Raw genomic sequence first — 27593 nt, forward strand, 5'->3', positions numbered from 1 at the left:
CAGTGGGTCAGGCAGCATCATGACATCAGGTCATCCAGCATCTTGTGTCTATCTTTAGCATAAACAAGCACCTGCAGTTCCTCTTTATTATATCATTCTGTTAAACCTCCTCTGCACCCTTTCTAAAGCCTCCACATGCCTTCTGTAATGGGACAACCAGAACTGCTTGCAATACTCCACGCCGATCATCAATCACCGCTTATCCTAGGTTCATATCCGACACACTTGGGATATTTATGGAAGCCAATTAACCTGCAAACCTGCCCGCCTTTAGAATGTGGGAGGAAACTGGAGCACCCGGAGAAAGCTCACGCGGTCACGGGGAGAACGTACAAACTCCCTACAGACTGCACCTGTAGCCACGATCAAACCCGGATCTCTGGTGCTAGACTCAATGGGCCGAAAGGCCTGTTTCCGCACTGTATCTCTGAAGTCTACCGCTGCGCCACTTTGGAATTCACAGAGGTCAATTATTCTGCACAACTGCACACCTTTGGATGTGAGAGAAAACCTATGTGACAACATTCCACCCAGATAGCTCCCAAGGTCAGGATCAAACCCAGGTCTCTAATACCGTGAGGCAGCAGCTTGAAGGCATTTCAATAAAGGGGTAAAAAGTTATGGGTATAGGCAGGAATGTGGAATTAAGCTTACAAGCACATCAGCCATGATCAAGTTGAATTGAGTCGAGTTTATTGTCATATGCACAAGTATAGTGAGGTACAGCTTGCATCACTTACACTCAGACAACATACAAAATCATAAATCATAGATAATCTACACACATTCTACACAACAGTTAAAGGAAAGCAAAAAAAAACAAGGCATTATTGCAAAACACAATTAGAAAAACAACTCCATGGGAGTACAATTATGGTCTGTTGTGTTCCATTGTGGAGGTCTGATTGTCAGTTCAAGAGCCTGATGGTTGTAGGAAAGTAGCTGTTCCTGAATCTACTGGTGTGGGACTTCAGGCATCTGTACCTCCTGCCTGATGGTAGCATCTTTGTTAGATGTGTTGCATGGAGGGCAGGGCTGTGCCCATGATGGACTGGCCTGACTCCACCACTCTCTGCTGTGCCTTGCGTTCCTGTGGATTGTAATTGCCAGACCAGGCCACGATGTCATCTACTGTATCCTGATTCACTGTACCTCGGTGAAACTGAACGGAACTGCACAGAGGAGAATTTCTACAGTGCATATATATACGTTTTGATACAAGGAACTAAAGATACTGGACCCTGGAGAAAAACACACAGTGCTGGAGTGGTCTAGTGGGTCAGGCAGCATCTATAGACCGAGTGGATAGATGGATGATGCTTCAGGTTGCGAATGATGAAGAGTCCCGATCCAAAAATCACCCCTCTCTTTCCTCCATAGGTGTTGCCTGACCTGTTGAGTTACTCCGCATTTTGAGTTTTGTATAGGTTTATCAGAGTATTTGGTGACATCCCGAATCTCTTTAAATCTTAAGAAAATGTCTCTGCTTTCATCTGTGTGCTGGGCTTTTGTAAATTTCTGTGGGTCGAGCAGCCTATCTGCCCCGAATCTCTCGAGGCCCAAGGGGAGTCTGGCCTTAATGTGCACTGGGTAGTGATGGAACAATGCAAACACAGAATCACATACACACACACACACAATGATACAACTCCTTAATTGAACACTTGCACTCGGTCCATCAAAGCCTTCTGGATCTCCCAGTTACTAACTATTTTAACTCCCCTTCCCATTCCAAACCAGACCTCGACCCGAAACATCACCTATTCCTTATCTCCAGAGATGCCAACTGACCCGATGAGTTACTCCAGCATTTTGTGTCTGTCTTCAATCCAAAACTGACCTTTCCATCTGGGGTCTCCTCCATTGCCAGAGTGGGGCAATTTACAAACTGGAGGAGTAGCTCCTCATATTCCATTTTGATAGCTTAAAACCCAACAATATGAACATTAAATTCTCCAGTTTTAAGTAACCTCCCCCATGCCCCCCCCTCAATTTCCAGTGACCCCACTCCCAGTGTGCATTCATTACTTCCACCATCCTGACCCACTTTCCCCCTCTCCCCTTCCATCTATACCCCTCTCTCTGGCTTTACACTTTACTCATTTTCCCTGACACCCTTTTGTCTACTTTTCATCTCCTGCCTTTGTCCACCCATCTGCCCATCTACACCCCCCCCCCCCCCCCCATCACACTCACCTGTATCCACCTATCACTTGCCAGGCCTTGCCCTGTCCCCACCTCTCTCTTATTTCAGCTCCCCCCCCCCCACCCCCACTACAGTAATAAGTCGGAAGAAATATTCCGACCCAAAACATCTGCCTGAGTTCCTCCAGCACTTTGTATTTCGCTCCAGCTTGTGTCTCCAGCGATTTACTGAATCTGTACCAATCATTTACACTGATCTCATTTTATTCTCCCCAATTGGGCTTGTATACACTGGAATTTAGAAGGATGAGGGGGGATCTTATTGAAACATATAAGATAATTAGGGGATTGGACACATTAGAGGCAGGAAACATGTTCCCAATGTTGGGGGAGTCCAGAACAAGGGGCCACAGTTTAAGATTAAGGGGTAGGCCATTTAGAACGGAGATGAGGAAGAACTTTTTCAGTCAGAGAGTGGTGAAGGTGTGGAATTCTGTGCCTCAGAAGGCAGTGGAGGCCAGTTCGTTGGATGCTTTCAAGAGAGAGCTGGATAGAGCTCTTAAGGATAGCGGAGTGAGGGGGTATGGGGAGAAGGCAGGAACGGGGTACTGATTGAGAGTGATCAGCCATGATCGCATTGAATGGCGGTGCTGGCTCGAAGGGCTGAATGGCCTACTCCTGCACCTATTGTCTATTGTCTATTGTCTAGACTCCAGCAAACACCCGCACTACATTTTAAGTGATTTATTTTTTTCCCCTTCAGGGATTTTTTTCCCAAATAGAGGAAATTCGGTATATGGACACATACTCTTGAAGATTCGGTATATGGACAAATACTTTTGAACTTCTACACGTGTACAGTAGTGAGCACATTGACCAGTTGCAGCACGGCCTGGTTCGGCAACTCGAACGCTCGGGAATGATGGAGATTACAAAAAGTGTCACACACTACCCAGTCCCAGTCGCCCTCCCTGCCATGGAAGGTGATTCTGTCTCAAAAAGGCAGCCAGCATCATCGAGCACCCACACCACCCTGGCTACGCTCTTATTTCCCTCCTGCCATCGGAAGAAGTTATTTATGGGCGACTGAAAACTGTAAACGTTCAGGTTCAGGAGAAGCTGCTTCCAAACAAACATGAGGCGAACCAATGTAAACAGAAATCTGATCTACCCGCTGCCGTGGCTGCACTCAGGACTTCGGGCTTTGTTGTTTTTGTTTTGGACTATATTCAGACTATTATTAATTGAAACTCTTTGTTCTGTACAATGGGGTCTAGCGAGTACTGTTTATATAATCTGTTGCGCTGCTGCCAAGTAAGAATCTCGTTGTTCCGCTTCGGGACAAAACAATAAAACAGAATCTTGAAATCTGCTGACAAAATGTTTAGGAAGTAACTGCAGATGCGGGTTTACACCGACGGTCGACACAAAATGCTGGAGTAAATCAGCGGGTCGGGCAACACCACGGGAGAAGAGGAAGAGGCTGCCTGACCCGCTGAGTTACTCCAGCGTTGTTGTGTCCATGTTTGAAATCAGCAGGTTTGTTGCAAAGAAACGTACCCGGAAATCGCCGACTTTGCAGCAGCGCGAAAGTGAAACTAAGCGCCCGGGACCCGGAGAGGGCAGCAGCGATGGCGAGTATAGACGTGCTACAGTCCATGAAAGATGAGGCGCTTTGCCCCATCTGCTTGGAGTTCTTTGTCCAGCCTGTAACCATAGACTGCGGCCACAATTTCTGCCGGACCTGCATCGTCCAGCACTGGCAGTCGGAGCGAGGGCCGGCCACTTGTCCGCAGTGCCGGGCGCTGCTGCCCGACAAGACGCTCAGACACAACCGGTTCGTGTCCAACATCGTGGAGAATGTAATGAAGCTCAGAGTGGACGAGGCGGTGGTTCAGACGGAGCTCCGCTGCCAGGAGCACGACGAGAGGCTGAAGGTTTACTGCAGCGATGACCAGAGGCCGATCTGTGTGGTGTGTGCCACGTCCCGCCATCACCACGGCCACTCCACCAGCCCGCTTGGCGAGGCCGCTGAACTCCATAAGGTGAGACACCGCGCTCACAGTGAACTGCCACAGGACGGGAACAGGCCTCTCTGTCCACCCAGTCCTCACCCACCACACAGAACAGAGAGAGAGTAGCACAGGACGGGAACAGGCCTCTCTGTTCACCCAGTCCTCACCCACCACACAGAACAGGACAGGGACAGGCCTCTCTGTCCACCCAGTCCTCACCCACCACACAGAGCAGGACAGAAACAGACCCTTCGGCCCACAATGCCATAGAAGGTAGAAAAGTACAGCACAGAAACAGGCCCTTCCGCCCACTGTCAGAGAACATAGAACAATACAGCACAGAAACAGGCCCTTCGGCCCACAGTGTCAGAGATCATAGAAAAGTACAGCACAGGAACACGCCCTTCGGCCCACAGTGTCATAGAATATGGAAAAGTACAGCACAGAAACAGTTAATTCGGCCCACTCTTTCAGAGAATAAAGCTTAGTCAGCACAGGAACAGGCCATTCGGCCTACACTGTCAGAGAATAAAGAATAGTGCAGCACTGGAACAGGCCCTTTGGCCCACAGTCATAGAATACACAACAGCACAGAATTAGGCCGTGTGGCCCACTGTGCCGTAGAACATTGAAAGGTATGGCAGTGGACTTGTCACTTCAGCCCACAGAGTCATAGAATGTAGAAAAATATAGCACAGAAATAGGCCCTGCAGCCCATTATGTCATTGAATATCAAAAGGTTACTCCTTCCAGTGACCCAAACAGACTTTCCAAGCGAGAGAGAGGTTCACATGCACCTCCCCTAATCTAATCTACTGCAATGTTCCTGATTCGGTCTCCTATCCATGTTCTCCAGAGATGCTGCCCGACACGCTGAGTTACTCCAGCACTTTGTGTCTTTTTATAGGAAAGCATAGCACAGGAGCAGGCCCTTCAGCCCACAGTGTCGTTGGACATAGAACGGTGCAGCACTAGAGCAGGCCATTCAGCCCACAGTGTCGTTGGACATAGAATGGTGCCGCACTAGAGCAGGCCCTTCAGCCCACAATGTTATAGAATACTAGACCAAGTGGACCCGTTAGGCCCAAACCTCTCCTGCATTGATGCAGCACACTCTCCTCCCCTCTCTCCCTCCTCCCCCCCCTTCCTCCTTCCCCTCCCCCTCCATCACCCTCAACCCCCCTTGTCCCCCCTCCCTGCCTCCACCCCGTCCCTCCCTCCCTAGGAGATAGATTTAAACTTTTAAAATGTGAATAACTTTAAAAATATGACACCGATTTCAATGAAATTTCTTCCATTAGCACCAAAGGGACGACGGTGAGTAAGGTGGGCCTAAAATTGTTGCGCTATCGTGTCCTGTTTTGGCTGTAGCTCAGGAACAAACAAACGAGAGGTTTAGTATATAGACAGAAAAGCACAGGGCAAGAACTGATCCTTACAGTTTCATAGAACATAGAAAAATAGAGCACAGGAACAAGCATTTTGACCCACAATATCTATGCTGACCATGACGCTGTATAACTAAGCTTCTCTGGTTCAGGTTTATTATTGACACACGTACCAAGGTACGGTGAGAAGCTTTTGTTTCGTGCTTATCTAATCAAATCAGATAATGCTATAAAAGAATAGAATCAAGCCAAACACGAGAGAAAAATCCAGAGCAAAGAGAAAGATGCCAGAGTGCAGAATATCATTTCTCAGCATTACAATCAGGGGTGGCAATGGTGGCAGAGCGGTAAAGTTGCTTCCTTACAGCGCCAGAGACCCAGATTCAATCCTGACTATGGGTGCTGTCTGTAATGAGTTTGTACATTCTCCCACAAGCCAAAGATGTACTGGTTTGTCGGTTAATTTGGCTTCAGTAAAAATTGTAAATTGTCCCTCGTGTGTAGGATAGTGCTGATGTACAGGGATCGCCGATCAGTGCAGACTTGATGGGCCGAAGGGCCTGTTTCCGCGTTGTATAACTAAACTAAATTAAACTGAACAATGCAACAGTTCCACAGAAAAAGTCCACTGCCTGCAATAAGGTCGGATAGAAAATCAGGTCGGTTGCCTCGATTTTGAAAGGACCATTCAGAAGTGCAATAAGAGGGGAAGAAGGTGTTTCTGACGCTGAAGTTGCTCTCTTGCAAGCTTCTGAATCTTCTGCTTGACAGGACCAGGGAGCAGAAGGAATGACCAGGCTTGGAAAGGTCGTTAATTAATTTGGCTGTTCTTCCGAGGCAGCTTGAAGTATAGATGGAGTCATTGGTGGGGACTGTGGTCTGTGTGACAGACATGATTACATCCACAAATCTCTTCCTGCATATGATCCATGTCATCCCCATATATTAATGTGTGCCTCCTAAAAGCCACTTTCATATCTGCCATGCACATCTCCTTTAAAGTTTGCACCTCTCACCTAAAGTTATGCCTCCAGTCTTTGACATTTCCTACCTTTTGTGGTGAAAATGTTCTGATTGTCCACCCCATCATATGCCTTTGATAATTTTATAAACGTCTATGGGATCTCCCTTCACCTGCTGGCATTCTGGGGAAAACAACCACTCCTTATACGTAATACCCACCCATCGAGACAACATTCTGAACCCTTCTTCAGACCCAACCTGAAAACCCATCTGTTAGTTCTTTCCCCAGATGCTGCCTGACCCGCGGAGTTCCTCCAGCAATGTTTTACTCAAGATTCTAACATCTGCAGTTTAGTTTTGTTTAGAGATACAGCAGGTAAACAGGCCCTTCAAGGAGAAGATAACTTGCATTGGAGGCAGCCCAGATAATGCATATTGTTTGATTGCTCACATTACGTGTTTGCCCTATGAGTAATGGTTGAGCAGGTTTAGTCTGTATTCATTGCTGCTTCGAAGAATGAGATGTGACCTTGTTGAAACACGGAAGGTTATGAGGGGGATTTGCAAGACAGATGTTGAGAAGATGATTTCCCTTGTGGGGGAATCTAAAAACAGGGTCGTTATTTAAGAACGAGCAGTTCCTCGTTTATCATCATATCATCATATCATATATATACAGCCGGAAACAGGCCTTTTCGGCCCTCCAAGTCCGTGCCGCCCAGTGATCCCCGCACATTAACACTATCCTACACCCACTAGGGACAATTTTTTTTTTTAATTTACCCAGCCAATTAACCTACATACCTGTACGTCTTTGGAGTGTGGGAGGAAACCGAAGATCTCGGAGAAAACCCACGCAGGTCACGAGGAGAACGTACAAACTCCTTACAGTGCAGCACCCGTAGTCAGGATCGAACCTGAGTCTCCGGCGCTGCATTCGCTGTAAAGCAGCAACTCTACCGCTGCGCTACCGTGCCATCCGTTTAGATGGAGAAGAGAAACTTCTTCACTGAGGATGGTGAATCTTTGGAATAGTTTACTGCAGAGAGTGGCGGAGTAAAGGTCGTTAAATACGTTCAAGAGAGAATTTGCCCCTAAGAGAGACGAGGACCAAGAGAATGGGGAAGGGAAGTGGGTGGTGCTCGGGTGAAGGACACAGTTATCAAAATCTGCTCCAATTTCTGACATTCTTAGATTATCCCTTTCCCCAATTTTTTAATTGTTATTATAATTATGAATGGAAATTCTGTCCTTGACCAGATACATTGCAGCTACAGCCATGTTGATCATGTTGGTTGCATTCCTGAGGAAGTGTGGTGTCGATGGAGTTGATGAGGGGGAGGCTGGTTTGAATGATGGACTGGGTGACATCACAACTCTCTGCAATTTCTTGCAGTTTTGGGCAAAGTAGTTGCCAAACCAAGCTGTGATACATTCTAATACGATGCTTTCTAGGGTGCATCTGTAGAAATTGGTTGGAGTCACTGGAAACATGCCGGATTGCCTGTTTTATGGAACATGGAAAAAATTACGAGCAAATGGGTGTAATCCACACAAGGAGAACGCCTCATGGACAAACATGGTGGACCAGGTTGAAACTAGATGGCTGGAGCTGTGAGGCTGCTCTTCCAGCTGAGCCAGACTATAATTGGGGTTGATCTTCCAGATCATTGACAACAGACTTTAAAAATGTCGTCTTTTTCAGGAGACCGATGTGACTTTTTTTGCGCGTTTCTCTGTTCCAGGGAATGCTACGGAAAGAAATCGAGTCCCTGAGTGAACAAATGCTTGATTGCTGTGAAAGTCAGGATGAAGAAGAAGAAGATGTAAATAAACTGAAGGTACGAAGGGCCGTTTAAAGGTCCCACATCAAAGCACAGTTGAGATGGGAAATGAAACAGTTAATGTAAAAACTAGTGTGGCGGTCCAATGTCATGCATGTGAGATATTGACTCAATCTAGCACCAGGTAAATATTTAATTTCCGTGCCTTTCACTCCATTATATATTTGATCTGTTGTAATATTTTGTTTCCTCCGATTCCAGACCAAAGATCACAATGATCATTTGCTCATGGTTCCAGCATCCTGAGTTTCTTGTGCCTTCATTGAAAGGCCCGATGTTTTCTCCAACTACACAGCATGAGAAGCGTAGGGAAGGGAGCAGGAATCAGACAAGTGGTCCATCAAAACACAAAGTGCTGGAGTAATGCAGTGGGTCAGGTCAGGCAGCATCTCTGCAGGGATTGGATAAGCAATGTTTTGGTCTGTTTGTCCATTCCTTTCACAGATGCTCCTGAACCGATCAGTTCATAGTCATATAGCGTAGAAACAGGCCCTTCAGCCCAACTTGCCCACACGGGACAACATGTCCCATCTACACTAGTCTCACCAGCCTGTGTTTGGACCATATCCTTCTAAACCTACCTGATCCGTGTACCTGTCTAAATGTTTCTTAAACGTTGCAAGGGTACCTGCCTCAGCTACTACCTCAGGCAACTCGTTCCATACACCTATCACCCGTTGTGTAAAAAAGTAACCTGCTGAGTTACTCCAGCTTTTTGTGAATAAAAAAGTAACCCCTCGGGTTCCCATTAAATCTTTCCCCTCTGCATGTTTGTTCTCATCCACATCTTTGCTATAAATGACAAACAGCAATGGGACCACCACCGAACCCCATGGCACACCATTAGTCACAGGCCTCCAGTCCGAAAAGCAACCTTCCACCATCATCCTCTCCTTCCTTCCATGAAGCCAGTTTTCTATCCATTCAGCTTTCTTTCCTTTGATCCCATGCGATTGTAAGGGGTTTCTGCGCCGATCTTTCACCCGACCTAAGGTCCCCGTGCCTTGCTCTGATCCCTTGACCCGGCCGTGCACACTGGTTCCCCGTGAGTGGTTCGACCTACTCACCCCCTACGGTTCTAGACACTGGACTTAGATGCAGGAGCGTTTATAGTGCAGAAAAATTCCACCAGACCAGATTTGAAAACCAGGGTTTAAATGAAAAAGGCTTTTATTTAGCGCTTGGGACTATTGTCCATGAATACTTATATATTGCTATACGACATATCTATTAAACACATATTGAATCACATGAATACCTTGGACTTATGAATCACAAAACGCACAGTTCCACAAGACGTATACACGAATACTTTTTTCGCTGAATTCTTAAACACACAGTTCTACAAGACATATACACGACTGTAAGATGGGGAACGTACGACACATCGCAAAATTGACCAACACATATTTCTTTACACACCCAACGTTTATTCAAACCACCCTCCCCTCTACACTAAACTATGTCCAGGATATGCAAGATCTGGGTGCATGCTCACCATGGGGCTATTACTGGGGTTACTGGCTGTTGGTTTTGCAGTATTTCTCCTCGAGTTGCGTGCCTGTTCCTCTCTCTTGCATCCGTTCTTCTTGCCTGTCTTTTCTTCCTCCTGCATTCGTTTTCTTGCCTGCTTGCGTTCCTTGCAGGTTTTCTTCTTCCGTTTAAAACCCAAAAGTCGTGGCCAGTTATACTATTTCTGACCCGTCCTATCTCCCGCCAGATCTTGGAATCTCTTTGTTTAAAAAGATATGTATGAGTTTTCTCTCTGATCTGCGCTTATGTCCGGGGATACCGGGGATGGCCAGACGGTGTTAATTGGTATTTCGTTGCAAGGTGATGGGTTTAACTGGTTTCCCATCACCTACCAGGTAGTTTTCTATGGGCTATTGTGCCCCCTTAACGAGATTAACTGTGTAGGTCGGCTTGGGGCATTGTGAGTATGCTGATGTCAGTGCCCCAGTGTCTGGACTTCGACCTGGTTTCGCAAGCTTCTGCATGGCCAATACCCATCCATTGTTCTGGCCGTGGCTTTGCAGAAACCTAGAGACTGGGCTGTAAGGGTTTTGCTTTTGTGGCTGGTCACGAGGTCCTGCGGCCATCTTAGGACCCACAGATTGTGACATCCCTTGGAAAAAACCGACCGCAGCCTTTCTCCGCTATCAGCCCCAGTCTCCCGTTTAAAATGTCCAAACTGCAGCTCTTTGGTTTTGTGTTGCTTTCAGAATGAGGGAAAACTTCTCAAATCTTACACGATGTATATTTCCGACAGCACTTTGTATTTTGCTCAAGATTCCAGTATCTGCACTTCCTTGTATCTCCATGTGCTCCATCAAGCCTGTCCACCTTTCTAGTCATAACTTTTGACTTCTCTCTATTATCATATCATCATATCATATATATACAGCGCGGAAACAGGCCTTTTCGGCCCACCAAGTCCGTGCCGCCCAGTGATCCCCGTACATTAACACTATCCTACACCCACTAGGAACAATTTAAAAAAAAACATTTTTACCCAGTCAATTAACCTACATACCTGTACGTCTTTGGAGTGTGGGAGGAAACCGAAGATCTCGGAGAAAACCCACGCAGGTCACGGGGAGAACGTACAAACTCCTTACAGTGCAGCACCCGTAGTCAGGATCGAACCTGAGTCTCCGGCACTGCATTCGCTGTAAAGCAGCAACTCTACCGCTGCACTACCGTACCTATTACATCAATTCATCTATGACATCTCTCCAGTCTGAAGAGTTCCAGAGGCTCACAAACCTTTGAGCAAACAAAAATCATTCCCTTTCCCTTGGAGATAAAAGGAACTGCATATGCTGGAATCTTGGACAAAACATAAAGTGCTGGAGGAGCTCAGGGAATCAGGCAGCATCAGCGGACGAAATGAATAGGTAACATTTTGGATCAGGACATTTCTTCAGGCTCATTCCTCAGATTTCTTTCTTCATTCCCTCCTTCAGTAGGTAAAGCTGTTGGCTGAATCTATCCTGTTCTAGATTGTCCCAACCAGAGAAAGTATCCTGTCAACAAGACAGACACAAAATGCTGGAGTAACAGTGGGACAGGCAGCATCTCTGTCTGAAGGAATGGGTGACGTTTTGGGTCTTGACCCTTCTTCAGACTGAATGAGGGGAGAGGGTGATACAGAGATAATGAAATATGTTTTGTGTCTATCTTCGGTTTAAACTAGCATCTGCAGTTCCTTCCTGCAACATATCCTGTCAACAACTCCACTCAGAACCTTATTCACTTCCCATATAATACAACTCCTTTTAATGATGTCAAGTTAATGAACCTATTCAACACAGCTTACTGTAAACAAGGAGATTGAATCTGCACCACAGTGTCAAACCATCACCATCCCAGAACATGGGACAAGCCCTTTGGCCCACAATGTCTGCCAAACATAATGACAGGACCAACACTTATCTGCCTGCACATTGTCCATATCCCACCATTCACTTGCCTGTCCAAAAGCCTCTAAAATGATTCTAATGTATCTGCCTCAACTCCCCCCCCCCCTTACAACAGCACATTCCAAGCACTCACCACCCTTTGTGTAAATAAAAATACTTGCACTGCACATCTCCCTTAAACTTGCTCCTCTCACCTTAAAGATGTTTCCTCCCACGTTCCAAAGATGTGCAGGTTTATATGTTAAATGGCCTCTGTAATTTGTCCCCAGTGTGTTGGATAGAGCTAGTGAATGGGTGATCACTGGTCACCACACACTTGGTGGGCCAAAGGCCCAGTTTCAACGCTGTATCGCTAAAATAAAAAGAAAGGTAAAGACCGATTAAAGATAGTTCAAAGGTCTCCAATGAGGTAGATGGTTGGGCAGAACTGGTCTCTAGTTCGTGAGAGGATGGTTCAGTTGCGTGGAAACAGCTGGAAGAAACTGTCCCTGAATCTGGAGGTGTGTGTTTTCAGTTATAACCTAGCATAATGTTCAGCTGTGGCATGGTGGAACAAAGAGCCTGTTCCTGTGCTGTACTGTTTCCTGTTCTCTGCTCCACGACCCATGAACTTCTCACCTTGCACTGGGTAAATCCACCTGTTGTTTATTCCATCAGAAAGAATCTGCGGCTCTGCAGAAGAACATTGAATCTAAGTTCGAAGAACTGCACCAGTTTCTGCACCAGGAAGAGAAAAAGCTGAAAACAATACTGGAGCAAAAGGAAAATGCCATATTGCAACAAAAAGATGAAAATCTAAAGAAAATCTCCGAACAGCATGCATCACTTAAGAAAGCAATCTTGGACATGCAAGAAAAACTGAGTCTGGAAGATGCAGAGTTTATGCAGGTATTGTCTACTGTTTACATGGGAAACATGATGCCATTACCATTCAGATTCTAAAACCCAATGTACAGTAGAGAACTCCATCAGTCCACATTCAGAACTTTGGCAGCACCAGTCCCAGAATGGGTGGTACGGTGGCACAGCGGTATAGTTGCCTTACAGCACTTACAGCGCCAGAGACCCAGGTTCGATCCCGACCACGGGTGCTGGCTGTATGGAGTTTGTACATTCTCCCTGTGACCGCATGGATGTTCTCCGAGAACTTTGGTTTCCTCCCACACTCCAAAGACGTGCAGGTTTGTAGGTTAATTGGCTTCGTAGAGATGTAAATTGTCCCAAGTGTGTGTGGGAGAGTGTTAATGTGCGAGGATCGCTGGTCGGCACAGACCCAGTGGTCAGAAGGGCCTGTTTCCGGGCTGTATCTCTAAACTCTAAACCAAAATCGCAGCTTTTCCAGAATCTTGCATCATATTCATTAATACTCCAACACACTTAATTAATGGAGAAACAAGAAATTGCTGATGCTGGTTTCCACAAGAGGATACAAAGTTCTTGAATAGCTCAGCAGATCAAGCACCATTGAACATGCTGCTTCACCTGCTGTTATAACAGCACCATCAAACATACTGCTTCACCTGGTGTTATAACAGCACCATCAAACATGCTGCTTCACCTGCTGTTATAACAGCACCATCAAACATGCTGCTGGACCTGCTGTTATAACAGCACCATCAAACATGCTGCTTCACCTGCTGTTATAACAGCACCATTGAACATGCTGCTTCACCTGCTGTTATAACAGCACCATCAAACGTGCTGCTTCACCTGCTGATATAACAGCACTATGTACACTAATGAGGTCTGGATCACTCTAGAGGAGGTTCTGACCCAATTCATCATGTTACCTTTCCCCCTCGACAGATGCTGCATGATCTGATGAATTCCTCAGGCACTTTGTGTTTTGCACTGTTTTAAATCAGTGTTTACAGATGATATGCAGAATAACAATAAACATTCCAGTTAACTCGTTATCACCTACCCCACAGGCAACAATGGACCATTGTGAGTTACACCTTTCCTCGATCATCGTTTTTTGCATATCTTTAATTCATTTCTTCTATGTACCTTCTATATCTCTCATTTTCGTTTCCCCTGACTCTCAGTCTGAAGAAGGGTCTCGACCCCAAACCTATTCCTTTCTTCCAGAGATGCTGCCTGGCCCGCTGAGTTACTCCAGATTTTTCCAGTTCTATTCCAGTTAACCAGGTACATTTAAACAGAGCACTGGAAGCAGAACGAGGCAAGTTTCAAGGAAGCATGGGGAGTGGGGCCCAGGTGAGTTTTAAGGGAGACTGGTTAAGTCAAGTTGAGCTTATTGTCATATGAATACAGTGAGGGACAGATGCAGTGAAAATCTTGCCTCTTGCACCATCACAAGCTTATAGACACGATCAGCACACAGAATCATGTTAGACTCAAGTTCTGCAAGCCAGTGAAAAGGAAAAGACTAGTTGGGCATTGAGTATAAGTGTCAGGAAGACACAATGCAGATTTTTAGCACTTTGGTTAGACCTCATTTGGAGTATTGTGTGCAGTTCTGGACACCCCAATATAAGAAGTCTGTAGAGGCATTGGAGAGAATGCACTAGATGTTGACCAGAATGATGCCTGGATTACAGGGAATTAGTATCAGAAGAGGATGGACAAACTTGGATAGTTTTCTCTGGACTGTCGGTGTTTTCTCTGGACTGCTGTAAGTAGATCAAATTAAGAGAGCCACAGTGTAGACGGTCAGAACCCTTTCTCATGGTGGAAATATGAAAGATCAGTGGGCATAGCGTGATGGTGAGGAGACAAAATATAATGGAGATGTGTGGGGCAGGCGAGGGGTGGTTGGTGCCTGGAATGCAGGGCCAGGGGTGATGGTGGTGGGTGCAGGATCAATACTGGTGTTTATGGGCTTTTAGACAGGCACGTCATGGTCACGTGCAGGCAGATGAGATTAGTTTATCTTGGCATCATGTTTGGAACAGGCATTGTGGGCCAAAGGGCCTGCTCCAGTATTGTGCTGTGCTGCTCTGTGAGTGTGGAACTTTAGCACCAGAATGCTGAAGGAAGAATGGCAACTAAGAGTTGGAAGGAACTGCAGATGCTAGTTTAAACCGGAGATAGTTTGACTTCTCTAACTTCAATTAACTCTTGCTTTCCCTCTCTCTCCATCCCTCCCCCTTCCCAGTACTCCAACCAGTCTGACTGTCCCTGATTACATTTTATCTCTGTTTGCTTTGTTGTTACCTTCTCCTCGCTAACAATGATCTATTCTACATTTTCCTTGATCTCCACCCCCTTTGATGTCTCGTTCTCACACCTTATACTTTCTTATCTCTGTATCTCCCCCTCCCCTGACTCTCAATCTGAAGAAGGGTCTCAACACGAAACGTCACCCATTCCTTCTCTCCAGAAATGCAGCCTGTCCCACTGAGATACTCCAGCATTTTGTGTCTATCAATGGCGACTAAGACCCTGGTGTGTTAAAAGGAACAGGGATATCAACAAGTGATGTGGCAAATTGGATGCATCAGGACTTCCAAATAGTCACACCGTGAAATAATAGAGGTTTATTGCACCAAAGAATCATTTCCTCATAGGTCTGTGAGCTTCAATTTTAACAGTTTTCCTGTTAATAGACCATAGAACTTGGAACATTGCACAGGAGCCGACCTTCAACCCACAATCTCACAGCTGAATATGATTCCAAGCTAAACTAATCCCTTCAGCCTGCACATGATCCATATCCCTCCATGCCCTGCATATCCATGTGCTTATCTAAAAGCCACTTAAATGCTGCCGTTTTATCGACATGCCCTCCTCCGAGAATTTCGAACTATGAGTTCGGTATTGAAACTATTCTGTGTCCAAATCTTGTGACTCAGTGTAAAGTCAAATTGCAGTTTTTACACAATAATATTGGAAATGCATTTTTGCCATTGTTTAAGTTTCTGACAGATCTTTGTAATGCAATGTTGTAATAAAAGGCCCACCCTTTTACTGGTGGTTCAGCGATATAGTTGCTGCCTCACAGCACCAGGAACCCGGGTTTGATCCTGACGACGCGTACTGTCTGTACAGAGTTTGTACGTTTTCCCCGTGAACTCCGTGGGTTTTCTCAGAGATCTTCGGTTTCCCCACACACTCCAAAGCCGCACGATTTTGTGGATAATTGGCTTGGTTTAAATGTAATTGGTCAGCAGTATGTGCAAGATAGTGTCAATGTGCGGGGATCGCTGGTCGGTGTGGGCTCAGTGGGTCGAAGGGCCTGTTTCTCTGCTGTATCTCTACAATTAAAAAGTAAAACTAAAACAATCTTCTCTCTTTCAGGATATTAAAAATATTCTTGGCCGGTAAGTGCATTATTGTCCATATTTGGCTGACAATTATATATTCTGTAATGCAACCCATTCCACCTGTAGTCCTTTGCATTGTTAGATACGGATGGCAGGCAAAGTGAATGAATACTTGGATTCATTGGAGCAAAAAACTTTAGGGGCTGGAAATCCAGAACAAAGACAGGAGACACACGGAAATGCAGATGCTGAAATCTTGAGCAAAACACAGGGTGGTGGAGGAACTCAGCGGCATCTGTAGATGGAATGGACAGGCGACATTTCGGGTCGGGACCCTTCTTCATACTGATAGTAATAGCAGGGAGAAAGCTGAGATGGGGTTGTGGGTGGGACAAAGCCTGGCGAGTGATAGGTGGATACAGTTTGGGCGGGGGTTTTATTGGTAGTGGAATAAGTGATACAGGCTGGAGATAAAAAGGCAACAAACATGTGTCAGATAAGAAGAGAGGATGGGTGAAATGCAAAGTAAAAGGGAGGGATGTAGATGGAAGGGGACAGGGCAAGATACATAGAACAGACAGCACAAGAACTGGCATTTCAGCCCACAATGTGTATGCCATACATGATGCCAGACAAACCATTATCTACTTGCACATACTTTTTTGAGGATGTAACAAGTAGATTGGATAAGGGAGAGCCAGTGGATATCGTGCATCTTTGGCATGTTCCCACACAAAAGACTAGTGTGCAAAATTAGAGGCCGTGGTATTGGGAGTAGGATATTGATATGGATAGAGAACTGCTTGGCAGACAGGAAGTAAAGTAGGAATTACCAGGTCCTTTTCAGAATGGCAGGCAGTGACTTGTGGGGTGCCGCAAGGCTCGGTGCTGGGACCCCAGTTATTTACAATATATATTAACGATTTAGATGTGGGAATTAAATGTAACATCTCCAAGTTTGTGGATGACACAAAGCTGCATGGCAGTGTGAGCTGCGAGGAAGACGTTATGAGGCTGCAGGGTAAGTTGGGTAGGTTGGATGAGTGGGCAGATGCATGGCAGATGTAGTATAATGAGGATAAATGTGAAGTTATCCACTTTGGTGGCAAGAACAGGAAGGCAATTTATTATCTGAATGGTGTCAGATTAGGAAGAGACTTGGGTATGCTTGTACATCAGTCACTGAAAGTAAGCATGCTGGTACAGCAGGCAGTGAAGGAAGTTAATGGCATGTTGGTCATCTTTGCGAGAGGATTTGAGTTTAGGGGCAAGGAGGTCCTGCTGCAGTTGTGCAGGGTCCTGGTGAGACCGCACCTGGAGTATTGTGTGCAATTTTCGTCTCCTAATTTGAGGAAGAACATTATTGCTATTGAGGGAGTGCAGCGTAGGTTCACCAGGTTAATTCCCCAGGATGGCGGAACTGAGATATGATGAAAGAATTGGTCGACTGGGCTTCTATTCACTGGAATTTAGAAGGATGAGAATGGATCTTATACAAACATATACATTTCTTAGAGGATTGGACAGGCTAGATGCAGAGAAATATTTCCCGATGTTGGGGGAATCCAGAACGAGGCATCAGAGTTTAAGAATAAGGGGTAGGCCATTTAGGACTGAGATGAGGAAAAACTTTATCACCCAGAGAGTTGTGAATCTATGGCATTCTCTGCCACAGAAGCCAGTGGAGGCCAATTCGCTGGATGTTTTCATGGAAACAAACATACAGTAGATAGATAGAAAATAGGCGCAGGAGTAGGCCATTCAGCCCTTCGAGCAAGCTCCGCCATTGAATGTGATCATGGCTGATCATCCACAATCAGTGTCCCGTTCCTCCCTTCTCCCCATATCCCTTGATTCCATTAGCCCTAAGAGCTTTATCTAATTCTGTTTTGAATGCATCCAGTGTATCGGCCTCCACTGCCTTCTAAGGCAGATAATTTTCTTCACTGCCTGCGGTAGCTGCATGCTTACTTTCAGTGACTGATGTACTAGGACACCCAGGTATCGTTGCACCTCCCCTTTTCCTAATGTGAAGCCATTCAGATAATAATCTGCCGCCTTGTTCTTGCCACCAAAATGGAAACCTCACATTTATCCACATTAAAATGCATCTGCCCACTCACCCAACCTATCCAAGTCACCCTGCATCCTTAAAGCATCCTCTTCACAGTTCACACTGCCACCCAGCTTTGTGTCATTTGCAAATTTGCTAATGTTACTTTTAATTCCTTCATCTAAATCATTAATATATATTGTAAATAGTTATGGACCCAGCCTTGCGGCACCCCACTAGTCACACCCTGTCATTCTGAAAGGGATCTGTTAATTCCTACACTTTGTTTCCTGTCTGCCAACCAATTTTCTATCCAGGTCAATACCCAACCCCCATGTGCTCTAATTCTGCCCACTAAATTCCTGTGTGGGACCTTATCAAAGACTTTCTGAAAACCAGATACACTACATCCACTGGCTCCCTCTTATCCATTTTACTTGTTACATCCTTAAATAATTCCAGAAGATTAGTGAAGCAGGCTTTCCCCTTCGTAAATCAATGCTGACTTGGACCGATCCTGTTACTGCTATCCAAATGTGCTGTTAATACATCTTTAATAATTGACTCCATCATCTTCCCCACCACCAATGAATGTCAGGCTAACTGGCGTATAATTCCCTGTTTTCTCTCTCCCTCCTTTCTTAAAATGTGGGATTTCATTAGCTACTCTCCAATGCACAGGAACTCATCCAGAATCTATAGAACATTGGAAAATGATCACCAATGCGTCCACAATTTCTAGAGCCACCTCCTTGAGTACCCTGGGATGCAGACCATCAGGCCCTGCGGAATAATCAGCCTTCAATCCCATCAGTCTACCCAACACCATTTCCTGACTAATGTGAATTTCCTTCAGTTCCTGTCACCCTAGACCCTCTGTCCCCTAGTACATCTGGGAGATTGTTTGTGTCTTCCTTAGTGAAGACAGAACCAAAGTGCCTGTACAACTCATCTGCCATTTTCTTCTTCCCCATAATAAATTCACCTGTTTCTGTCTTCAAGGGACCCACATTTGGCTTAACTAATCTTTTCCTTTTCACATACCTAAAGAAGCTTTTACTATGCTCCTTTATATTCTTGGCTAGCTTACATTCGTACTTCATCTTTTCTCCCGGTATTGCCTTTTTAGTTAACATCTGTTGCTCTTTAAAAGTTACCCAATCTTCTGGTTTCCCGCTCATCTTTGCTATGTTATACGTCTTCTCTTTTAGTTTTCTCCTGTCCTTGACTTCCCTTGTCAGCCACGGTTGCCTCTTACTCCCCTTAGAATCTTTCCCCCTTGTTGGAATGAAATGATCCTGCACCTTCTGGATTATTCCCAGAAATTCCCGCCATTGCTGTTCCTCCGTCATCCTTGCTAGGGACCCTTTCCAGTCAACTTTGGCCAGCTCCTCCCTCATGCCTCCGTAGTCCCCTTTGTTCAACTGCAATGCTGACATTTCTGATTTTATCTTCTCCCTCTCAAATTGCAGATTAAAACTTATCATATTATAGTCACTATCTCCTAATGGTTCCGTAACCTTGAGTTCCCTTATCAAATCCAGTTGATTGCACAACACTAATCCAGAATTGCCTTCTCCCTGGTAGGCTCCGGTGTAAGCTGGTGTAAGAATCCATCTCAGAGGCACTCTACAAAATCCCTTTCTTGGGGTCCAGTATCAACCTGATTTTCCCAGTCTACCTGCATATTGAAATCTCTCCGATAACCACCGTAGCCATTACCTTTGTTACATGCCACTTTTAACTCCTGATGCAACTTGCACCCTATATCAAGGCTACTGTTTGGGGGGGCTGTAAATAACTCCCATTAGGGTATTTTTGCCCTTACAATTTTGCAGTTATATCCACAATAACTCTACACCTGATTCTATGTCACCCCTCGCATAGTACTGAATTTCATTCCTTACTAACAGAGCTACTCCACCTGTCTGGCTTTTCGATAGGACGTATAACCCTGAATATCCAGTTCCCAGCTTTGATACTCTTGCAGCCATGTCTCTGTAATTCCCACAACATCAAACAGTGCCAACCAATCTGTAACTCCAGAGGGAATCAGATTTAGCTCATAGGACTAAAGGAATCAAGGGATGTAGGGAACAAGCAGGAATGTGGTAATGATTTTAGATGATCAGCCATGATCATATTGAATTAAGGTGCTGGCATGAAGGGCCGAATGGTCTACTGCATTTTTTGTTTCTATTTTTCATTAGTTCCACCTACTGGAATTCTCTCTGCAACCTTAGAAACTTGCTTCCAGAATATGTTTATCCAGCTCCCTCAAAGACTTCAGTGAAACATGTCTCCACCAATTCTGCATCCGTATGTTCCAGATTTGGACAACATGCCAGCAGTTTAGTTTAGTTTAGAATGAAATGATGCCCATCAGAAGAACTGCCAAGGGATGTCCAAAAGGCAGGGGTGGTTGTGCAGGCTGAGACATTTTTAGACTTTTAGAGATACAGCTTGGAAACAGGCCCTTCACCCCATGCCGACCAGCGATTCTTGTACACTATCCAACACACTAGGGCCAATTTACCATTTTTACCGAAGCCAAATAACCTATGAACCTGTATGTCTTTGGAGTGTGGGAAGAAACTGGAGATCCCGGAGAAAACCCACGCAGGTCACAGGGAGAACGTAGAAACTCTGTTTAGATAAGCACCCGTAGTCAGGATCTAACCCGGGTCTCTGGCACTGTAAGGCAGCAACTCTACCGCTGCTCCTGGTATGGAAGTTAGAATCATTTTTCATTATGTTGTTCTTAGTACTCTTCCCCTACATTGTATATCCATTATATATCTTTTACTCTTCCACCAATGTGAAGAGTCCTTCACTATCAAATCTATCCAGACCCTTCATTATTTCACATAATCAATTACATTTCTCCTCAACCTTCTCTTCTCCCAGAATGAAGTAAGGGCTTCATTCTTCAGAAATGTCTGTAAGTCAATTATTCAGCAAGTCAGAAACAGTAATTTTCCATGGCCATCCCACAATATACTTGCTATAGTTCTTAAGAATCATTGAATAATAACCCTAATTTTACCTGTGATCAAACAAATGGAATATACATTGGATCCATTAATAATAATAATAATAATACATTACATTTGTATAGCGCTTTTCTAGACACTCAAAGACGCTTTACATGGTTAAGTAAGACATAAAAATAAATAAATAAACGAACTGAAAAGGAAGAATAAGGTGTGGTGATTGTCAGTGGTTGAAGGCAGTGTTGAACAGGTGAGACTTCAGTGATGTTTTGAATGTGGTGAGTGAGGAGGAGTCTCTGATGGTTTGAGGTAGTGAGTTCCAGAGGGTGGGAGCAGCGATGGAGAAAGCCCTTATTATTCATTAGTTAATGAATACCATGAAAAATTCATTATTGGTGTGGCACAGTGGTGTAGCGGTAGAGTTGCTGCCTTACAGCGCCAGAGACCCATGTTCGATCCTGACTATGGGTGCTTGCTGTATGGAGTTTGTACATTCTTCCTGTGACCATGTGGGTTTTCTCCAGGTGCTCCGGTTTCCTCCCACACTCCAAAGATGTACAGGTTTGCAATTGGCTTTGGTAAAATAGTAAATTATCCCTAGTGTGTAGGATAGTGTTAATGTGATCGGAGGGCGGCATGGACTTGTGGGCCGAAGAGCCTGTTTCCGCACTGTATCTCCAAAGTGCAAGGTCTATTGGTTTATTCTTATTTATTATTGCTGAGGATAGCACTATGGTGCAGCTGGTAAAGATGCTGCCTGACAGCGCCAGAGACCTGTTTTGAACCTGACTTTGGATGCTGTCTGTGGGGAGCTTGTACTTTCTCTTGTGTAGGAAGGAACTGCAGATGCTAGTTCAAACCGAAGATAGTCACAAAATATTAGAGTAACGCAGCAGGACAGGCAGCATTTCTGGGGAGAAGGAATGGGTGCCGTTTCGGGTTGAGACCCTTCTTCAGACAAATTGTCGAAAGAAGGGTCTCAGCCCAAAACGCCATGCATTCCTTCACTCCAGAGATGCTGTCGGGCAGGGTTAATTGGCCTCTGTTCATCGCCCCAAGGGTGTAAGGACTGGATGGGAGATTGGGATAACATGGAACAATTGTGAACGAGTGATCAATGGCTGGCATGGACTTGGTGGGCCAAAAGGTTTGTTTCAGGACCATATCTCTATAATTATTCCTGGCTTAAAAAATCAATTGAAAACGCAAGGGAAGATTTGCATGAAATCAGTCTTTCACTCGGTCATGTGATCGTTATCTGGGAAGCCCCTGAGGCTCCAGTCCTTTTAATCAATGTAACCAAAGCACTGTTATTGTACATCATTTCCACACCCGCTCCAATATCCTCACACTTAATTCCTCTAACACACACACAGTTCAGAAGGAATATCCATTACCCATGGAGAAGGTTAATAGCTGGTGGCTGTTAAGCTACTAGCAATGGATAATAAAAACCAATGCCTCATGTGCAAGGGATGAGATATGATACAATACGATAGAACTTTACTTATCCCAGGAGAGAAATTGGTCTGCCAGCAAAATACAACATAAAACACAAGATACATGAAGCATGGAATTTAAGTGCTGAGTGGAAAGTCCAAGATTTGGGATGCAGTACGGGGAGTTCAATACTATCAGAAGTGCTGCCTTTTGGTTGAGGTCTCCATTTGCTTTCTGAGGTAGCCCTTGCAGAATACTATAAAAACCAACTGAAAATTCCTCCTTGGTCAATAACTATCTCCAATCAACACATAGAATAGCTTGATTTATATATTTCTTATATATGTTGTTCATATTTCCCTATGACCTAAGTCTTGGATAGTAGTCTCTGAAAAGTCAGAAGCTGAGGGCAGTGCTGACAAGTATATAAAGTGAGATCATAGATATGGTGTATCATTCTACTTTTGCATGTCAGCGATACTTTTTACTTCCAACACAGGTGTGAAAACATGCAGTTCCAAAGACCCGCCAGAGTTTCCATTGACCTCAGTCAAGATGATTTCAGCGGCCCCTTTCAGTTCAGCCTGTGGAAACGGATGCTGAAGCTAATTAACCCAGGTAAACTTATCTTCCGGTAGAGTCGAAGAATTATGGTGTTTGAAATATGGAAGAGATTTTGATAGAGGTGTGAGGAAAAATTTACACATTTGGTCCAGTCTGAAGAACGGTTTCGCCCTGAAACGTCACCTATTCCTTTTATCCAGAGATGCTGCCTGACCCACTGAGTTACTCCAGCTTCTTGTGTCTATGTTCAGTGTAAATTAGCCCCTGCATGTCCTTCCTACACATTTGGGACAGGACAGCCCACAGGTTCAGTAGCGATACACCAGATATGTAACACGGCTGATAATCCTGGGGCCTGAACTAACAGTTTAAAGAGTTCAGTACAGTGCAGGAGCAGACTCTTTGGCCAACAATGTCCATGCCGACAATGAAGCCAAGATAAACTCATCTCCTCTACCTGAAACCTATACCTCCATTCTCTACATATCCATGCGCCTCTCTAAAAGACACTATTGTGTCTGCCTCCACCACCACATCCAGCAACATGCTCCAGGCATCCTCTGTGTTAAAAAAAACATGCCCCGTACATAATTTTTTAACTTCATCGCTCTCACCTTAAAGCCACGTCCTGTGGTCCACAACATTTTCACCCTGGGGAAAAAAGGTTGTGAATGTCTACCTTATCTCTGCCTTCCATCAGTTTAAGCATTGCTGCTATCAGCTTCATATCACACGATGGAAACTGTGTCATTTAAATTCAGTCCATAATTTGGAATTTGGAATTTCATAATTTGGAATTTTGGAATAATTTGGAATATCTGGCCTATATGAAGATGACCACGAAAAACGCAATAGACAATAGGTGCAGGAGGAGGCCATTCGGCCCTTCGAGCCAGCACCACCATTCAATGTGATCATGGCTGATCATTCTCAATCAGTACCCCGTTCCTGCCTTCTCCCCATACCCCCTGACTCCGCTATCCTTAAGAGCTCCATCTAGCTCTCTCTTGAATGCATTCAGAGCATTGGTCACCACTGCCTTCTGAGGCAGAGAATTCCACAGATTTACAACTCACTGACTGAAAAGGTTTTTCCTCATCTCCGTTCTAAATGGCCTACCCCTTATTCTTAAACTGTGGCCCCTGGTTCTGGACTTCCCCCAACATTGGGAATATGTTTCCTGCCTCTAACATGACCAAACCCTTAATAATCTTATATGTTTCGATAAGATCCCCTCTCTTCCTTCTAAATTCCAATGTATACAAGCCTAGGCACTCCAGTCTTTCAACATATGACAGTCCCGCCATTCCGGGAATTAACTTAGTAAACCTACGCTGCACGCCCTCAATGGCAAGAATATCCTTCCTCAAATTTGGAGACCAAAACTGCACACAGTACTCCAGGTGCGGTCTCACTAGGGCCCTGTACAACTGCAGAAGGACCTCTTTGCTCCTATACTCAACTCCTCTTGTTATGAAGGCCAACATTCCATTGGCTTTCTTCACTGCCTGCTGTACCTGCATGCTTTATTTCAGTGACTGATACACTAGAACACCCAGATCTCGTTGTACGTCCCCTTTTCCTAACTTGACACCATTCAGATAATAATCTGCCTTCCTATTCATACCACCAAAGTGGATAACCTCACACTTATCCACATTAAACTGCGTCTGCCATGCATCCGCCCACTCACACAACCTGTCCAAGTCACCCTGCAACCTCATAGCATCTTCCTCACAGTTCACACTGCCACCCAGCTTTGTGTCATCTGCAAATTTTCTAATGGTACTTTTAATCCCTTCATCCAAGTCATTAATGTATATTGTAAACAGCTGCGGTCCCAGCACCGAGCCTTGCGGTACCCCACTCGATACTGCCTGCCATTCTGAAAGGGACCCATTTATCCCCACTCTTTGCTTTCTGTCTGCCAACCAATTTTCGATCCATGATCACATTGTCAGTATCCTACCCCCAATACCATGTGCTCTAATTTTGCCCACTAATCTCCTATGTGGGACCTTGTCGAAGGCTTTCTGAAAGTCAAGGTACCCTATATGCACCGGCTCTCCCCTGTCAATTATCCTAGTTACATCCTCAGAGGTACAGGTGAACCTCTGCCTTACCTGGAAAGACTGTTTGGGTCCTTGGATGGAGTCGAGGGGGAAGGTAAATGGACAGGTGTTGCATCTCCTGCAGTTGCAGGGGAAAGTACCTGGGGGGGGGAGGGAGTGGTTTGGGTGGGAAGGAACGAGCTGACCAGGGAGTTTTGGAGGGAACGGTCTCTGCGGAAAGCAGAAAGGGGTGGAGATGGGAAGATATGGCCAGCAGTGGGATCCTGTTGGAGGTGGCGAAAATGTTGGAGGATTATATGTTGTATGCGATGGCTGATGGGGTGGAAGGCAAGGACAGGGGGGACTCTGTCCTTGTTACGAATGGGGAGAGGGGGAGCAATGTGTCAAAATGTTTGATTGGCAAATCGTGTGAATTCACCATGCAGACCTTTTTCTCCCCTTCAGTCCCAATCAAACTGAAGCTGAATCCGAACACTGCGCATCCGAGACTCATCCTGTCCAGTGACCTGACAGCCATCAGACTCGGTGCTAAACAGATGGTCCCTGACAGACCAGAGCGATTTGTGCAGTGGCACGGTGTCCTGGCTTCTCAGGGCTTCAACACTGGGAGCCACTACTGGGAGGTAGAGGTCGGAAGGAACACTATGTGGAGTGTGGGAGTGGTAAAAGCATCGGTACCGAGGAAAGCGGAGTTCACACCGGAGCAGAAATCCGGAGCCTGGGTATTGTGGCGTCTGGGAGAGGAATATACCACTATGTCTTCACCACGTACTGCCCTCCCTGTTCCAGTCAAACCCCAGAGATTGGGCGTCTACCTGAACTATGAGGCTGGCCAGGTGACATTGTACAATGCCGATTACATGTCACATCTGTACACTTTCACGGACAAGTTCACTGAGAAACTCTTTCCTTTCTTCTTAACGGGCTGCAACATTGATTCATTGCAAATAGTCCACTTGCATATATAGGTTTATTTGGTGAACGCGCGGTCAACCTTTATGGGGAGGCACTTGAAACTGCCCTACTCCAGGGGTTATCAGTGTTAATCAGTGAGCCTGATAAGTCGTTCCAACATTGTCTCCACCTGTAAACTCCATCTTTAGATATCTAAGACCAAGTAGACCTGTTGGGGCCCAAATCTCTCCTGCATTGGTGCAGCACCCTCTCCTCTCCCCCTCCCCCCTACACCCCCCTCCCCTCCCCTTCCCTCCCTAGGAGATAGATTTAAACTTTAAAATGTGAATAACTTTAAAAATATACACCGATTTCAATGAAACTTCTTCCATTCGCACCAAAGGGATGAGTAAGGTGGGCCTAAAATTGTCACGCTATCGTGTAACGTTTTGGCTGTAGTTCAGGAACAGACAAAGAAACAAACAAACGACAGTTTTAGTATGTCGATGTCCCTATCTGCAAACATTCCTGAGCCAAACATCTCTAACACATTCTGATGCGTTAAACTTGCCCTCACTACCCATCTTTTTGGCCAATTAACACTGAGCTTAGCCATCTTCATTTATTCCTATTTTGCTCAACTTAAATATACACAAAATTCTGGAATGCTGATAAAAGGTCAGCAAATCTACAGGTTCACCCTGTGACTGTGTGGGTTTCCTCCGGTGCTCGGGTTTCTTCAAATAATCTAAAGACATGCTGCGCCACCGTGTCGCCTATTATTAAGATTTAGTTCGGGATATGCTGAGAACAGAAGATTTTAATTTTGGTGGTCATGCCCGTTGTTTGAAATGCACCTTATTTTATATGTGTATTTTGTGTACCTTTTTTGAGATGCTTGTGTGTATTTCACTAACTTAAATGCTTCCTGAGTCTAATATTATGCACGCATTATGCAGAAGTGGCTGCGCCTAACGGCTGCGGCTCGCTAGCAGTCTGTTCGTCTTTTTTCCTTTTTTTTTGTTGTGTGTCGGTGTTTGGATGGTTTTTGTATTTTTTTTTTGGTTGTGTATGTGTGGGGGGTGGTGGTGTGGGTGGGGGTGGTGGTGTGGGTGGGGGGTGGCGGGGGGGGGGGTGGGGGAAACTTTTCTCTTCCTCACGGCTCACGGCTCGGCTGCGGGGCCTAACATCGCCCGGTGCGGCTCGGCCGCTGGACTTTACATCGCCTGGTGCGGCTTGGCCGCTGGACTTTACATCGCCCGGTGCGGCTTGGCCGCTGGACTTTACATCGCCCGGTGCGGCTTGGCCGCTGGACTTAACAGTGCCCGGTGCGGCTCGGCCGCGGGACTTTACATCGCCTGGTGCGGATCGGCCGCGGGACTTTACATCGCTGGTGCGGCTTGGCCGCTGGACTTAACATTGCCCGGTGCAGCTCGGCCGCGGGACTTAACATCGCCCGGTGCGGCTCGGCTGCGGGACTTTACATCGCTGGAGCGGCTCGACCACGAGACTTTTCATCGCTGGTGCGGCTCGGCTGCGGGACTTAACATCGCCCGGTGCGGCTCGGCTGC

General features: G+C 45.6%; 1 protein-coding gene and 1 long non-coding RNA gene across 2 annotated transcripts in view; both read left to right on the forward strand.

Moving 5' to 3' along the window:
* Positions 1 to 27080, forward strand: part of LOC144602568 (uncharacterized) — a 55603-nt gene extending 28523 nt beyond the window's left edge. The window contains 7 exon segments of the mRNA XM_078415697.1: positions 2909 to 2937; positions 3698 to 4190; positions 8257 to 8352; positions 12435 to 12665; positions 16041 to 16063; positions 22992 to 23110; positions 25573 to 27080. Coding sequence (XP_078271823.1) covers positions 2909 to 2937; positions 3698 to 4190; positions 8257 to 8352; positions 12435 to 12665; positions 16041 to 16063; positions 22992 to 23110; positions 25573 to 26096 — 1515 coding nt within the window. The 3' untranslated portion in view covers positions 26097 to 27080.
* Positions 1 to 27593, forward strand: part of LOC144603241 (uncharacterized) — a 478910-nt gene that overhangs the window by 65483 nt on the left and 385834 nt on the right. The gene's annotated exons all lie outside the window — the stretch shown is intronic.

This window comes from Rhinoraja longicauda, chromosome 19, assembly GCF_053455715.1.
Source record: "Rhinoraja longicauda isolate Sanriku21f chromosome 19, sRhiLon1.1, whole genome shotgun sequence".
Classification (NCBI taxonomy): Eukaryota; Metazoa; Chordata; class Chondrichthyes; order Rajiformes; family Arhynchobatidae; genus Rhinoraja; species Rhinoraja longicauda.